General features: G+C 40.4%; 1 protein-coding gene across 18 annotated transcripts in view; it reads left to right on the forward strand.

The window, feature by feature from the left end:
* plekha5 (pleckstrin homology domain containing, family A member 5) overlaps nucleotides 1-16,732 on the forward strand; it is a 107,742-nt gene that overhangs the window by 41,857 nt on the left and 49,153 nt on the right. For 12 of the 18 annotated variants that reach the window (XM_077005550.1, XM_077005555.1, XM_077005551.1 and 9 more), the window contains 2 exons: nucleotides 8,225-8,308; nucleotides 15,183-15,221. In XM_077005550.1, coding sequence (XP_076861665.1) covers nucleotides 8,225-8,308; nucleotides 15,183-15,221 — 123 coding nt within the window. The remainder of the gene's footprint in view (nucleotides 1-8,224; nucleotides 8,309-15,182; nucleotides 15,222-16,732) is intronic. The other 6 variants (XR_013130863.1, XM_077005553.1, XM_077005556.1 and 3 more) reach the window with 1 other exon arrangement.

Consider the following 16,732-nt stretch of genomic DNA (forward strand, 5'->3'; position numbering starts at 1 on the left):
TTGTACCTGATGTTTGCATATGAATTGTTGTTTCAGGATTTTGTATTTTCTTGTGTTGAAAAGTTGAAAAGTCGAAAAGTCTGACGGCAGAAGTGGACTGTGTTGCTGCTCTGTCAGCAGGCTACAGCCTGCAGTGACCGGATTCTGTATTCCACAGACAGGGGCTTTCTGCAAGAATCCATCTACTTGGAATTCAAACTTTCATTTCACAAAAGATGTAAATATCCAGCTAATGCAGATTCTCTGTGTGAGTTAGGAGCGTCGTGGAGACGCTGGTCTGAGCCTGTTACAAGGCAGGACGCAGCACGCTTTACTCTTTCCTCCTTTAACTCTTTTTTAGGTCTTTTCAAGGAATTTAATCCGTTATTTGCAAGTTGTTGAAATTTAATTTACATTTACCATGTTGTTCTAATTTTAAATTTTTGAGATGCTTTAAGGTCTCTAGGTAACCAGATTTAACCTCCTGAAGGTGTTTTATAGGATGTAATATTTGGTTTCATTCCAACAAAATGTCTTTGCTAAATTTTATTATCATACCAGGTTTTGCTATAGTTCTGACAGAATACAATTAATTTTCTCTTCAGCACTGTTGCACCGTTACTGAGTGTTGTTGTATTGGCATTTTGGAATGTAGAACATATAAGATTTAAAATGAGTGAGAATAAAACATGCTCCGCCATTTCTCTCTCTTGTCTTCGCACATAAGCTGTAAAATGAAGAGGATGCAGAAGTGTTTGGTTATTCTGTGTAGCGTCTGACTCAGTAAGGCCGATGACATCTGTGCTCAATTACAGAGAATAATGCACATCTGTGATGTCATTTACAGAAGCCTGTGATGTCATTGCATACGAATGAAATTCTGAGTCTGTTCGAGGTCGTGCTGCTTTTCGCAGACATTTGTGTTTTGCGTTTTTCTTTCCCACTCTGTGCTTTTCTAATGTGCTGTGCATCACAGCCCCCCACCCCCACCAGCACCTCCACACTGGTCATGATGGAGCTCTCATGTGCATTGTGTCTATGCACCAGTTAGCTAGAGAATTCTCATTTAGCTGTCGGATGCATTGTGATGCTGCCATCCTAATGAATCCTGAGCCAACCGCTAAAATATACAGCCGTGACAGCATGTTCTGTGGCAGGCATTTGTGTTTATTCTCCTGTTGCCGTAGAGAGATTCTTTCAGAATTACATTTCATCATCCTCTTAGGCTCATTACTGGGGTAAAATAATTGGATCTCTTTTCATGGCAGGTCAATCTAGCTCAAATCTTTTTTAAAAAGCATAGAAATATGATTCCTTTACGGGGAGCAAGGTATTATGTGGTAGCACTTTATACCCCCTGCCTTTTGGACAGTATATCACATGACCTGAGCCACCTCTGACCTGGAGCCTTTGACTAATGGAGATTGGGTCTCGGTGTCTGTTGATCAAAGTGGGAATGTCCCCTTCTATCACACAGCAAGAGTCATACTCTGCGAGATCATGGTGAGCCATGGTGTGATGAAGAGTTCATGTGATGACAGAGTGTTGGATGAGGGGATGAAGAAGGACCCAGAGCTGCATCTAGCCAAGTTAGAAGTAGAAGTAGTAGACACCAGCAATGATGATGGCACAAGCTTACATTGTCCTTTCATTTCTGTTCTTGTGTGTTTTTCTTGTCACTCAAAGTTAATTTTCTGGGTTTTCTGCAGCATCCTTGCCTTACCATTATCAACACAACTGAGACATCAGCCATCTGCTGGCATTACTACTAGTAACACCCACACACTAATTTCACTGCATTTCTGAAGGTTCTTTTCTTGCTGTCTTATTGGAGAAATGTTGAAGGTTGGAGGTTGAACTGACAACTGTTTGTATATGTAGTTTGGAACTAGCATATAGAAAGTGCTTTGAGAAGGGGTGTAAGATGATATTTGTAGGTGCGTTAAAATGGAGTTTGTGGTGCTTGGTTTGATGTAGCTTTGGTGGGATATTAGTCATTCTGAATCATGTTTTTTTCAACCTCATTGACAAGTTCACAGAAGTGGGTGGATGGAGAAGGTGTGATGGGACTGGGACTCTCACACACTCTGTTTGACCCTCAAACTTCTCAGAGGTTCTGTCACAGTTTCCTCCTAATCCTCTTCCATGGTGATACTGAGCCTGCCACCCACTAACTCCAGATACAGAGGGAGTTTTTCCATATTCTTCTTGGTAGATTCTGTATTTTTTGCTGTGAACTTCTTAGTAACTCACAAATCCTCAGCATATAATGTTGTAATTTAAAATAAATTAAGTTTTGATTGTGCAGCAGATTGAACTTCTGAACAATGAAAAAGAGCTTCAGCCTTTCAGTAGATAGTGCACATGGACCTCTAATGTTACTAATAGCAGACAATCTCCAGACTTGTATTTAATTGGTGTTTAACTGTATTTATATACTGTGAACTACTTGTTTAAATCACTTGGGTGCACCTGTCTGAGACCTGTTCTAACACAGAGTCTTCACAGATTTCTGCTATCAGCTATCATAGTTTAAAGACACGTGATGTCATTGCACCTGTGATTCATCACAGGTTCTCTAACACTAGCCTACTTGTCCTAATTAAAAACCCATTGTATACAGATGTTGCAGAATTTGTTGAATTTTATAATATAATTAAATATTCTATAGGTGCATCTCAATAAATTAGAAAATCCTCAAAAGTTTGTTTATTTCAGTAATTCAATACAAAAAGTAAAACACATATAGATGCATGAAAAACAGAGTGATCTTACAGTCAATGAAAATCCAAAAGTCATTATTTCGGAAAATTAGAATAAATAACACAGAACACCTGCAAAGGCTTCCTGGGGGAAGACTGCTGACTTGACAGATGTCCAGAAGGCATTGACACACTCCACAAGGAGTGTAAACCACAAAAGGCCATTGCTAAAGAAGCTGGCTCTTCACAGAGTGCTTTATCCAAGCATATTAATGGAAAGTTGAGTGGAAGGGAAAAGTGTGGTAGAAAAAGGTGCACAAGCAACCTTAAGAAGATTGTCAAGAAAAGAGATTCACAAGGAGTGGACTGCTGCTGGAGTCAGTGCTTCGAAAGCCACCACACACAGATATATCCAAGATTTGGGCTACAACTGTCGCATTCCTTGTGTCAAGTCACTCATGACCAAGAGACAAAGCCAGAAGCATCTTACCTCTGCCAAGGAGAAAAAGAATTGGATTGTTGCTCAGTGGTCCAAGGTGTTGTTTTCAGATGAAAGTAAATTTTGCATTTCATTTGAAAATCAAGGTCCCAGAGTCTGGGGAAGAGTGGAGAGGCACACAATCCAAGCTCCTTGAGGTCCAGCCTGAAGTTTCCACAATCAGTGATGGTTTGGCGAGCCATGTCATCTGCTGGTGTAGGTTCACTGTGTTATAGGTCCACTGTGTTATATCAAGACCAAAGTCAGCACAGCTGTCTTCCAGGAAATTTTAGAGCACTTCATGCTTCCCTCTGCTGACAAGTTTTTTGGAGATGGAAATTTCATGTTCCAGCAGGACTTGGCACCAGTCCACATTGCCAAAAGTACCAATACCTGGTTTAGTAACCACAGTATTACTGTGCTTGATTGGTGGCCAGCAAACTTGCCTGACTTAAACTCCATAGAGAATTTGGTTAAGGAACCGGTCTTATGACCTGAAGGTTGTGGGTTTGATTCCTAGGCCCTAGGCCATGGTGCCGGGCTTGGGTTGCTCACCTCTCTCGGCATGTGTGCACCACAGCCCCCTAGTGATTACTAGTGTGTGTATGTGTGTGTGTATACCACAGCCCCCTAGTGATCACTAGTGTGTGTGTGTGTGTGTGTGTGTGTGTGTGTGTGTGTGTGTTCTCACTGCACAGATGGGAAAATGTGGACTATTTTCATTTGGGGTATGGACAAAACGGTAACTTAATATCATATATGCATTTCACTTTTTGTATTGAATTACTGAATTAAAATTAACTTTTTGAAATAAATTAACTGTATTAGTGAGTACATTTTCGGCTCCTGTGTTAGTGGGTGGGTTGTCAACTTTGAGATAGTCTTAAACTGCAAATTTGTAGTTTGAATTAATTGTTAGGTTGATCATGTTGATCACAATGTTAACCTGACATTTCTCTGCCTACATAAAACCCACTTGGTGAAGGAGGCTACAGCAGGTGAGGGGTCCACAGAGCTGCGTCCGCCTGCCACAGCACGTGACTCACGGGCTGCTGTAGTTTGATCTTTCTGATATCAAACGGCCCTCGCCAGGGCACTGGGTAGATGCCTTTAAGATCGTGCAGCAGTGACACGGCTCATGTGGTTAGGTCTGGTGTAGCCCTGGAGAATGGGCCGGACTCCCAGAGGTGCTCTGAAGGGCAGTGTACCCACGGGGAAGCCGTCATTGTTCCCACGCCTCCACCTCGCAAATGCCACTTGAAGGTTGAATGCAAAATCTTGTTTGTCTCCAGTTAAACCTTTTAAAGAATATAAAACATTTTATATTTAGCTGCTCTGTCACATCATATAATTACTTGTTTTAGTTGCCATGGGGTGACTGCTTATAAGACTTAAGAGTTGAATGCCAATAGAGCCCCACTTGTGCAAAAAACACACACACACACACACACACACACACACACACACACACACACACACACACATGTACACATCTCTGGAAAAAATGAACAGACCACTCCAAATTTTTTCTTAAATCAGCATGTCATGGCAGTCATTCTATGCCATTCATGTTGAGCTCTAACACATTGTCATACATGCATAACAAATTTATAACATTCTAACATTCCTATACATTCTTACACATTCATAACACAATCTAACACATTCTAACATATTCAAAACACGTTCTTACACATTCATAACACATTCCTACACATTCATAACGCAACACATTTTGACACATTCTAACACATTCTTACACATTTGTACACATTCTTATACATTTCTTGTGTTTCTATAACATTCTCACACATTTGTACAGATTCTAACATTCTAACGGGAAGCAAATCTTTTTTTAACAAGCAATATGATGAACTGGTGTAGAACATGCCAAGATGCATGAAAGTTGTGATTGAAAATTGTACTTAGTCTGCCAAATATTGATTTGTGATGTCTCAAGATGTATTTGCACATATATGCTAACCCTAAATTTAACCTAAGGCTAATCACCCAAGAATTGAACCCCCTAAACTCCAGACCCCTGACCACAGTTGATGTCTCTATCTCTCAATTTGAGGGTATTTTATTTGATTATACTGTACATTCTAAACCAATTTTGAATATGTGCTACATGATATACAGTGTCACGTCCAGCTCCACCCTCCTCCCTTGTCCCGTCTGTCTTGTCTCCTATTTCCTTTGTAGTATATGTTTTCTCCTCATTGCCCTACCTCCCCGCTCTGCGTAGTCTGTCCTAGTGAAAGTTCGTATGGTATTGTTAGTTTCCCTTTCGTTGTGTTTTACGCTGGTCATGTTTCTCTGTAGTCTCATTTAGTTATGTTCCTCCATGGTCTGTTTAGTCACTCGTTTCTCGATTTTCCGTTAGTCGTAACTCCCCTTGTTACATTATGTTTCTCCCATTTAAGTTCATGTAGCGTGTGTTGTAGTAATGTTCCCATGTGTGTTGCTTTTTCCTAGTTGTCTCGTAGTCCCGTTCTGTAGTATTAGCCCTTCGTTGTTTAGTATTATTCCAATCTGTATCTTGTATCTGTATCTTGTGTTTTGTCACTCTCCTTTTAATAAATACTCATTTATTTGCAATTGCGTCACCCCTGCTTCTGGTTAACGTTACATACAGCTCCTTTTATAGATGTTACCGTTCAGATGTCCAGGAAGCAGTGTGTTTTCCAAATATGTTTCCCATGGTGGCGGAATATAACTGCCTTAGCCTTGCCTAACACCAACACAATAAGCTGACATTTAAATCCTGAACTTTCCGAAGCAGTAGTTTTTGTTGCATGGCTATTCCAAATTCAATATACTTCACAATACTGGATTCACAATTACATTTTTTCACGATATTTGAAACTAAATTAAAAACGTTAAAAACGTTTTTATTTCTTAAGAGTGAAAACAGCAAAAAATGCTTTTAGTAACTAAATCTAAACTAATCTTTAAAAAAAAGTTCCTTATTCCTGAAGCACAAAGCACACTACCGCATTACACACTACAGTACTACAGCACTACACACTACCGCAGTACACACTACTGCTCTACAACACTACCGCAATACCATACTACACAACACACTACCGCACTACTGTACTACATACTACTGTACTACACACTATCACACTAAAAACCGCATTACACACGACTGCACTACACACTACCGCACTACCTGAACAGTTCCACTATGCTTTTCATGTAGGACATTTTGTGGTATGTGCACATTTTAAAATAAATGTTGGATTTTAGCCAGTGCAGTCTTTCTTATTGGCTGCAGCTTCATAACAACAAGCAGAGGTGATGCAGGAAATTCTGGTTATGAACTCATGAGCTGTAGTTTCTGGATATGAACTCATGAGCTGTAATTTCTGGATATGAACTCCTGAGCTGTAATTTCTGGATATGAACTCATGAGCTGTAGTTTCCACTGGTTATTTCCATTTTCCTGCAACTCTAAAATGGAGACTAAAGGCTCCTGTGAAGCTCGTATCTGGGATACACACTGATTGGCTGGACCAAGATGCAGAATGCCAGAGGCTGAAGAGTCTTATTTCTACACCACCTCAATTCCTCCTCTCCTCCCATAAAACACTGGAGCTGCTGAATTTATAACATGACACTTCATCTCTATATGAAATCAAGATGTCATCAGTGTAACCCTGGACTGCATTTGGAGAAACAAACCTGTAGTCAAACAGTGACTTAAGCCCTCGGATGGACTGCAAGAATAAAATTAAGGTCCAGTTTTAGTTTCCACTCCCACAGGTTCAGTGAGGTCTTTCCACACAAAGGAACCTTGATCCTCCTCTATGTCTGCATGACTCTGAGGGAGATGTACATCTTCACTTCACTATTTCTTCATAACACTAAGTTACTGCATAAATCCTAACTCGGTGTTGTATTGTGTTCAAAGCATCTCAAAAATGTTTGGCAGATATTCAAAATATTTAAAATCATCAAAAGTCAGACCATTTTGCTGAGAACATTCTGTTTTTCAGACAGGCTCCACTCAGAACTGCCATGAGCTTCATCCGTTTCTTCAAATCTTTGCTAAGGGTTCTACAGTTTCTCTCCTCCTTCTCCTCTGACTCTTCTCCCACTCACTTTCTTGCAAAAGTCTCTCATTCTTTGAAAAGTAATGTAAAGGCTGTGTGTGTGTGTGTGTGTGTGTGTGTGTGTGTGTGTGTGTGTGTGTGTGTGTGTGCACACGTGCATGCGTGTATTGTAAAGAGATGTCATTGTCATAGCTGTTTACTTTACCACTGATCATGGTTTGTGTTAAAGCTTCTTTAAGAACCATGTGCCAAGAACAAAGTGCCTTTAACATTTCTTTTCTTTATTCACAGCAGTTACGTATCATCCTTACACATACACTGTCAACACATGCAAACACACACACATAACAATAGACACAGACACACAATACCGAACGCAGCATACTGAAAATATAGATGGCATTTCATTGCTGCATCAATGATGCAAAAACATTTCAAATGAAAAGACGGTAGTGGTTTATAGATAATATAATTAGTTTATAGGTAATTAAGCCTCTTCATTTTAGTTTCATTTTACCTGTTACAATTAAGGGTAAGACAATACACCCATGCAAACTTATTTGTGTTAGGATTAGGTGTTAGGGTTGGGATTAGGGTTAGGATTAGGGCTTAGGGTGTGGCAGATAGAGCCATGAAGTTCAGCACCTCCATTCATTCAGGGTGTGTGAACGAGTGTAGAGTTGAATGTGTGTAGGTGTAGTGTTAATGAGAGAGGGTGTCTGTATGGATGTTATCTCAGGTGAGATGTTTTTCACTGTGCCTGGTAAAATTCACAGCTAAGCAAGCAGTACTGAGGTAGACAATGAGGATTCTTTCACAGATTTAAGTTTTGAGTTTAACTGTTATTAAGCAATGTGTTGTAATGTGTGAACTAACACAAGTTGACAAACGCGTTCAGTGATATACATGCACAAAACATAAGAGATATTTAAAAGTCTCTCTCCTCTCTGTCCATTTATCTCTCTCCTCTCTCTGTCCATCTCTCTCCCTCTGTTTCTCAGCCATAATGAGCGTAAGGTGACCTGTAAGCACCCCGTCTCTGCCGCGCCCTCACAAGACAACTGCATCTTCGTCGTCAACGAACAGTGAGTTATTTATCTTTGTAAAAAGATTTTGTTTCCATATAAAATAGCTTTGTAAAAACACCACAAGGCCATTAACACCACAAGGCAGTTTTTATTTGTGAATTTAGTGCAATGGTTTCATCCCTGGTAAACTAGGTTTTAGGGTTAGGGTTAGTCCTATATTCATGTCTGACTACATACATATTATGACGCCATTTAGAAGTGACTGAAAATGTAAGAATTAGATGATGAGAAACTTTCTTTCTTAGTTTCCACACCAGCTATATGATGGGAGAAACTGCTCTGAATGTCTGATTTTGTTGGTCTTTTTTAGCCCACACATAAATGACATTGATTTTTAAAATTGAAACAAATTAATTAAAAAATATAGCCACTGTCACTCTACAAGTAGATGTACTTCCTTAGCCAGCCAGGGATTGGTGTCTTTGTGGCTTCATCCAGATGTCTGAGAAGATGTCCTGAGGTCCCTCATGAAGCAAAACACCAAGACAGGCTTGAACTGTCAGCAAAGCTAAAGGTTGCTTTGAAGGATCCTTTGAATGATTTAAAATGTTTTAAGTTTTAAAATAAATTTTTTTGGATAATGACTTTGAGGTCATTACTTAATGAGTTAAGTAGTTGCATAGTGTGGTGTATTCAGGTAATAAAAATGTGCAGGTTTTAGAAATCTGTACATAAGTAGTACACCCATCTACACAGCTCAGTAGTACACACATCTACACATGTCAGAGGTACACACATCTACACAGCTCAGTAGTACACACATCAGTAGTACACACATCTACACATGTCAGAGGTACACACATCAAATCAAAATGTATTTATATTGAATTTTACAGCAGTTGTTGTCACAAAGCAGCTTTACAAGTGTCCGAATCCAAGCCCCCAGTGAGCTAGCCAAAGGCGACAGTGGCAAGGAAAAACTCCCTAAGAGCATGAGGAAGAAACCTCGAGAGGAACCAAGACTCGGGAGGGGAACCCATCCTCCTCTAGACGCTGCCAGTCACCATGACAACAATAATTAAAGAGATACATAAACAAAGAAGTGATGGGAATGAAAAGTAATTCTTATTGTTGTCTGTATTTATATACACGTGTTCTCTATGTAATTCTTATTCTTAAGAGTCTTAGACTTCTTGGTGGAGTGTGGCAGCAAGTTCGACATTCAATTATTACAGCCTAGCCATCCACTTCATTGTCAACAAACTTGAGTGATCACATGCAGTGACATGACGACAGCACCAGCACCCCAGTTTACCATAAAGCCCTTTGCCCACAAATCCCTGGATCTGTAACATTTATCTAAGGGGGCATATTAACTACCAAATGCTAAAAACTACATAAGTAAGTTTTCAACCTAGACTTACAGATTGAGACTGTGTCAGAGTCCCGGACACATTCTGGAAGGTTATTCCATAGCTGGGGGGCCTTATAAGAAAAGGCTCTTCCCCCTACTGTTACCCTGCTGTTACCTTATTAATTATTGGAACTAATAAGAAGCCAGCATCCTGTGATCTTAGTAGACGTGGGGGTTCATAATAGGAAATAAGTTTCGCATTAGATGTTTTTTTCTGTTCTTTGAGCCCAGAAGGAGAACCTCCATTTTGTCACCATTAAGGTGGAAGAAGTTTTGCGACATCCAGCATTTAACATCTCAGTTTTCTCTAATCTGTATTTGTCATTAGGTCTGCCTGATATGTAAAGTTGGGTGTATAGCAGTTGCATAGCAGTGAAAGTTGATACCATGTTTGCTTATATCTATTCCCAATGGTACCATATATAATGTAAATAATAGTGGTCCTAAGATGGAGCCTTGCGGGACTCCATATTTCACTTTTGTGTGATTGGAGGGAGTATTATCAAGCTCTACAATCTGATAGCGATCGGTTAAGTAGGAATTAAACCATGAAAGGGCTCTACCTGAGATTCCAACCCTGTTTTCTAACCTTTCTAGCAGGATCCTGTGATCTTTGTGAGCTCTATCTATTTTGGTGCAAGGCAGTGGCTTGGTGGTTAGCAAGTTTGCCTCATCACTGGGGTCTTGGATTCAAGTCCCTATCTGAGTGGAGTTTCCATGTTCTCCCCATTTCTGCGTGGGTTTCCTCCAGGGTCTCTGGTTTCCTCCCGCAGTCCAAAAACATGGAGGTTAGGTAAATTGGCAGTCCCTGACTGTAAACCATGTTCAATAAAAAACAGCTGTCTTGAGTGTCTGTGCATGAATGTGTGTGTGCTTGTATGCCCAGTGGTGGATGGTGCTCTGTCACTAGGGTCTGTCTTCTCTCCCCTTCCTGCACCCCATTCAGTCCCCCAGGGGGCTGTGAATTCCGGTAGAGAGTACGCTGTGTGTGATTGGCTGCTGCTTCTCACCGGAGTGTGATTGGTCATGTAACACTTGTAACTGTGTTAAAGTTGTAAAGTGACCTTGGGTATCTTCAAAAGTGCTATATAAATTGAATATTCATTCATCCATTGTGTTGAAAGCTGCACTAAGATTGAGAAGCACTAATAGAGATACATAGCTTTGATCTGAGGCAAGAAGGAGATCATTGGTTACTTTAACTGGAGCTGTTTCAGTACTGTGGTCGGGCCTGATTGGAACTTTTCAAATATTGCATATAATATCAAATTATGCAGATATAAGCATAATTGTTGGGCCGCAGCTTTTTTATGATCTTGGAAATAAATGATAGGTTTGAAATAGATAGTACAGTTGAATAAAGGTTTGGTTTCTTGATCAGAGGTGTACAGGATTGGGGCATGTGACCTATGGTAATGGATGAGTTAACTATCATTAGAAGAGGATCGATCACAACTGGTAATATCTCAGAGTAATTTTGAGGGAATTGAGTCGATGTGCAAGTGTAACGATGAGTGGAACTCGAAAAACACCAACATTACATTTTGTTCTGTGATTAGCGCGATAGCACACATTAAACAGGAACACATACAGGTGACTGACTCTAACAAAGACGAGCACAAAATGTTACACACACACTTTATATGTTTCAACTAATGAGCACCGCGTGAAACACGTTAGACAAATGACACGGGTGAACACACACACACAACCACACCCCTGCTTGTACATACACGGACGCGCATTGGCGCAAAAAGGGGGTATGCAGCGTATGCGACGCATAGGGGCGCTGCACTAGAGGGGGCGCCAAATCGATGCCAGAAAATTATTTGCCGAGTTGGTGGGGGTGGGGGGTGGAGTGTGAGGGGCGCCAATAGTATGTTTGCATACACCTCAGAAAGTATGTAGTTGCAACCCTGCGGACGCGGACTATGTAAACACACCCCCAAGGGGAGGGGCCCAGGGCTGTAGCGTGACAGCAAGTAGTACAATTTAACAATTAAATTATTTTCTCAAATTCTGATTGTGGGAGTGGATGAAAAGCTTCAAGCGTTTCTTCTTGTGTAAAATATAGTTCAATATCAACCAAACCAGATGAGAGACCAGTTGGATTACCTATAAAACATTTTATATTTAGTCTAATATTCTCTATTTTATTATCAAAGAAATCCATGAAGACACTACTAGTTAGGTTTTCTGGAATCTGAGTTCAGCACCTGCTTGATTTTTCACAAGTTTAGAAATAGTACTGAAGAGAAATCTAGGATTGTTTTTATTGTTCTCGATCAATGAGGCTAAGTATGCTGAGCGTGCTTTAGTGAGTACACTTTTGTATTCAATAAGGCTATCTTTCTAGGCACAGTGGAATACTTATTTATGTTATCTACGTCGATATCCAGCGTTAAAATTAAATCGAGGGTATGATGGCGAGTTCAATATTAAAGTCAAGGCCCTTTTCAGCGGATCCTCAGCCTTCTCAAAATGTATGTTAAAGTCTCCTAACATTATTTTGTTACTGCATACCGCTAAACTTGCTTTTAGATATAAGTGGATGCAAGGTTTGAATATTAGTTAAAATCTTAGGAGATACTATTTGAATTTTCCTATAACTGAATTTAACCCAAGGCACCCGTGGGTCTCAATTCTATTGGAACTAGGCGACACCACATCTACAGACATCAGTAGTACACACATCTATACACATCAGAAGTACACCCATCAGTAATACCCACATCTACACACATCAGTAGTACACACATCTATACACATCAGAAGTACACCCATCAGTAATACCCACATCTACACACATCAGTAGTACACACATCTACACACATCAGAAGTACACCCATCAGTAATACCCACATCTACACACATCAGTAGTACACACATCTACACACATCAGAAGTACACCCATCAGTAATACCCACATCTACACACATCAGTAGTACACACATCTACACACATCAGAAGTACACCCATCAGTAATACCCACATCTACACACATCAGTAGTACACACATCTACACACATCAGAAGTACACCCATCAGTAATACCCATATCTACACACATCAGTAGTAAACACATCTACACACATCAGAAGTACACCCATCAGTAATACCCACATCTACACACATCAGTAGTACACACATCTACACACATCAGAAGTACACCCATCAGTAATACCCACATCTACACACATCAGTAGTACACACATCTACACACATCAGAAGTACACCCATCAGTAATACCCACATCTACACACATCAGTAGTACACACATCTACACACATCAGAAATACATCCATCAGTAATACCCACATCTACACACATCAGTAGTACACACATCTACACTCATCAGCAGTACACTCATTAGTAGTACACATATCTACATACATCAGTACTACACACATCTACACACATTAGTGATGTGTCGTTCGCGAACGATCCGGCTCTAAGAGCCGGCTCTTTGAATTGAACGATTGGAACCGGCTCCGCAATAGGAGTCGTTTTAGGATCCTATTTGGAAGCCGTTTTTTTCCTTTGGTATCTCGCTGTCTCTCCACCTCCTTGTCGTTGCGCTTATGCGCTTATCCAGTTTCTTTTCCAATGTCGTTTTTATTTGTCCTTCGGTGCCTCGCTGTCTCTGCCTCTCCTTGCGTGTATTGCTCTGCTTCTGCCAGCGCAATGAACAAAGTTATGAATGCAGGGTTCATACACCTATACAAGGTGGAATTCAAGCACTTGTACGCCATTTTCAAGGTCCATTTTCAATATTTCCCAGCACCTTAAACTTAATTAAGTTAAATATTTATACATATACTCGAACTGATACGAAATAATTCGCTTTTTTATCACATCGATTCAGTTAGATAGTTATTTGTTGTGAAACGAAATACAATTACATTTTCAAGCATTTGACATTTACGGCATTTGGCAGATGCTCTTATCCAGAGCGACCTACATTTTTATACAAGTGAGCAATTGAGGGTTAAGGGCCTTGCTCAGGGGCACCTCAGTCATGTCCTCAGGTCTGGGAATCGAACCCATGACCCTTCGGTCACAAGACCAGTTCCCTAACCACCAGGCCATGACTGCCCTGAAAGACATACAATGTCAAGTATGTCTTAAAAAATAATAATAATAATAATTGAAAAATTGAAAAATTATTTCAAGTACTTTAGCCTACTTTAGCACTTTTCAAACCTGGAACATAATGCAACATTAAAATTTGTCAGGTAAATGTTCCTTCCCCTGTTTTTAAAGGGTGTTTCTTTTATATATTTTATACTACCACATATCGTTTCGGAGAACACTGCAAAGAATGTCTCCACTGCCCGCATGTCAAGCGTGTGCTCCACACATCTGAACAATCACACGCAGCTTTCAATTAATAACGTGGTGGGAAAACACTGAGAAAAAAGGTTATCTCCACTTTTTTTGTGGAAACAGGCAGGCAATTGGCCAAGCTGTATTGCGTTCTATTTTGGTGCTATTTTGTGATAATTTAATAATTGGTTATAATAAAAGTTTTATTTATAAAGCATTGTTATGCAGCATTTTTACTCATCACAAGTGCTTAACAATGTCAATAATAAAACAAAATGTTATAAAATTAAGTTTAAGCTATTAATTTAATGAATAATGTAAATAATACATATGGGGAGCCGTTTGGGAGCCTAAAGAGCCGGCTCTCCACAGTAAGAAGAGCCATTAGAGCAGCATCTCAAAATAGAGCCGAAAATCCCATCACTAACACACATTAATGCACACATCAGTAGTACACACATCTACACATGTCAGTAGTACCCACATCAGTAGTACCCACATCAGTAGTACCCACATCAGTAGTACTGATAGATTTTAATCAATCTGGCTATATTCCAATAAACAATAAACTTGCTATAGTCCACATGGCGAGTTGGCCTGTTACACAGGGTTTAGGTTTCGGGTTAGGGGTTTGGGTTAGCCCTTACCACACATTTGTCCTGACAGCACCTAAGAACTAAACTCTTGCTAATGGGGTGCGCAGGTATTTTACTGGTGTGTGTGTGTGTGTGTGTGTGTGTGTGTGTGTGTGTGTGTGTGTGTGTGTGCGCGTGAGAGAGAGAGAGAGAATGAGCATGTTGTTTAAACTGTCTACCAATTAAACGTTTAATGTATTGTAAAAAGGGGGGGGGGGGGGGGGGGGGTTGCATAAATACATTAAGATCAGTTTCTTTTAGGGTATTAGGGATCATCCCTGTAGTTTTAACTGTAATTAGGGTATTTGGGATCCTCCCTGTAGTTTTAACTGTAATTAGGATATTTGGGATCCTCCCTGTAGTGGCTTGTGTACATATGAGGGTAAAATGAGCAAATATTTCCATAAGATGTTTATTCTTTTTTTTGGAACATCATCTTAATTTCACCAGTGGGGTAAAAAATTTCAGTTTTTCATGAATGTTTGACATTTTGATTGATTTCACATTCAGTTGAGATGAATGTATTTAGTTTTTTTTCCTTTCTCCTCGGTCCATAGCCTGAACTGTGGGAAACTCGTCCATGCCGTTTCCAGCAGGTAATGTTCTGCAGAGGAACTAACCAGATTCTTTTGTCATTTTACCCATAATTATTCTTCATTTGTTTATAGCGATGTAGAGGATTCATTCACTTCAACCTCTGTTTGCTTAGCATTAATTCTATTCATGCACTAACCCGAACCCTTGTGAGATTATACACTAACCCAAGCCTGTGTGAGATCATACACTAACCCGAGCCCAGGTGTGAACTGATGGGTCTAAACTGCTGTGCAGTGCAACCTTGTCTTTCCCATATTTACTGTGAAACCTGTCAAACAAGTGAAATGGAGGTGGTCTGGAGTGTTGGTTAGTAAGGTTGGGTAGTAAGGTTAAACCAGACACTCCCTGGTGCTCATGGGTAGTGAGGTTAAACCAGACACTCCCTGGTGCTAATGGGTAGTGAGGTTAAACCAGACTCTACCTGGTGCTCATGGGTAGTGAGGTTAAACCAGGCTCTCCCTGGTGCTCATGGGTAGTGAGGTTAAACCAGCCTCTCCCTGGTGCTCATGGGTAGTGAGGTTAAACCAGCCTCTCCCTGGTGCTCATGGGTAGTGAGGTTAAACCAGCTTCTCCCTGGTGCTCATGGGTAGTGATGTTAAATGTCATAGCTCATTGTTTTTTTTTTTCAAGGAGAATGAGATGTAACACAGATAACATCATAGCAATGTCTTTTGACGAGTTCTATAACATGGAGAGACCTGTGTTGATACATATTCATTTTTGTGAGAGAGAATGAAGGCCATCTTCTACTCCATCTTCTGATGTTAGTTTAGCATGGCAGACTTGCTAAGGCTAGTGCATCATGAAGCAAGAAGCAGGGGGCGAGGTACTGTCAATAGTGACAACGGACTCGCCCACTGAATTACTGTCTCTAAGCGTGCGAGCATACACAGATGTAGGGCGCTTACACAAAGTGAAAGTGGCACAGCAGGTGCACAGTCTCTGTCTCCCTCTCTCCCACTTTCTCTCCCTGTCTCTCTCTCTCCCTGTCTCTCTCTCTCTCTCTCTCCCTCTCCCCTTCCCTTACTGTGTCAAGCACTACGTCTGAAATCTCATGCTTCCATACTCCACAGTACATGATAGCAGTACACACAGGAAGGGTTTTTGTGTCTGAATACATAATATTCATTTAAGAATTCTCCAATAGTCCTGCATGGCGCTGGGGTGGGAGACATGACGCTCTGCCTTGTCAGTGTGCCCTGCCTAGGACTGTCAGTGTGCAAATGTTTTACTATGTATTTTGTTTCTCGCAAGTTGTGTCCGTTTCTCGCAAGCTGTGTCTAACTTTTTACTGAAATACTCATAAACATACATCTGAAATTGTGAACAAAATACACTCTGAATGTAAGAGTATTTTCTAACTTCCATCTGTAACACACACACTCTCACATTCACACACACACACACACACACACACTGTGGCTGTAGGTTACTGAGTATGACTCTCACTGTGAGTTCTGTAATTACTGAGCTTCAATAGCCAGTGAATTGGGTGATTAAATGTGGGTTT

Source organism: Brachyhypopomus gauderio, chromosome 5 (genome assembly GCF_052324685.1).
Source record: "Brachyhypopomus gauderio isolate BG-103 chromosome 5, BGAUD_0.2, whole genome shotgun sequence".
Lineage (NCBI taxonomy): Eukaryota > Metazoa > Chordata > Actinopteri > Gymnotiformes > Hypopomidae > Brachyhypopomus > Brachyhypopomus gauderio.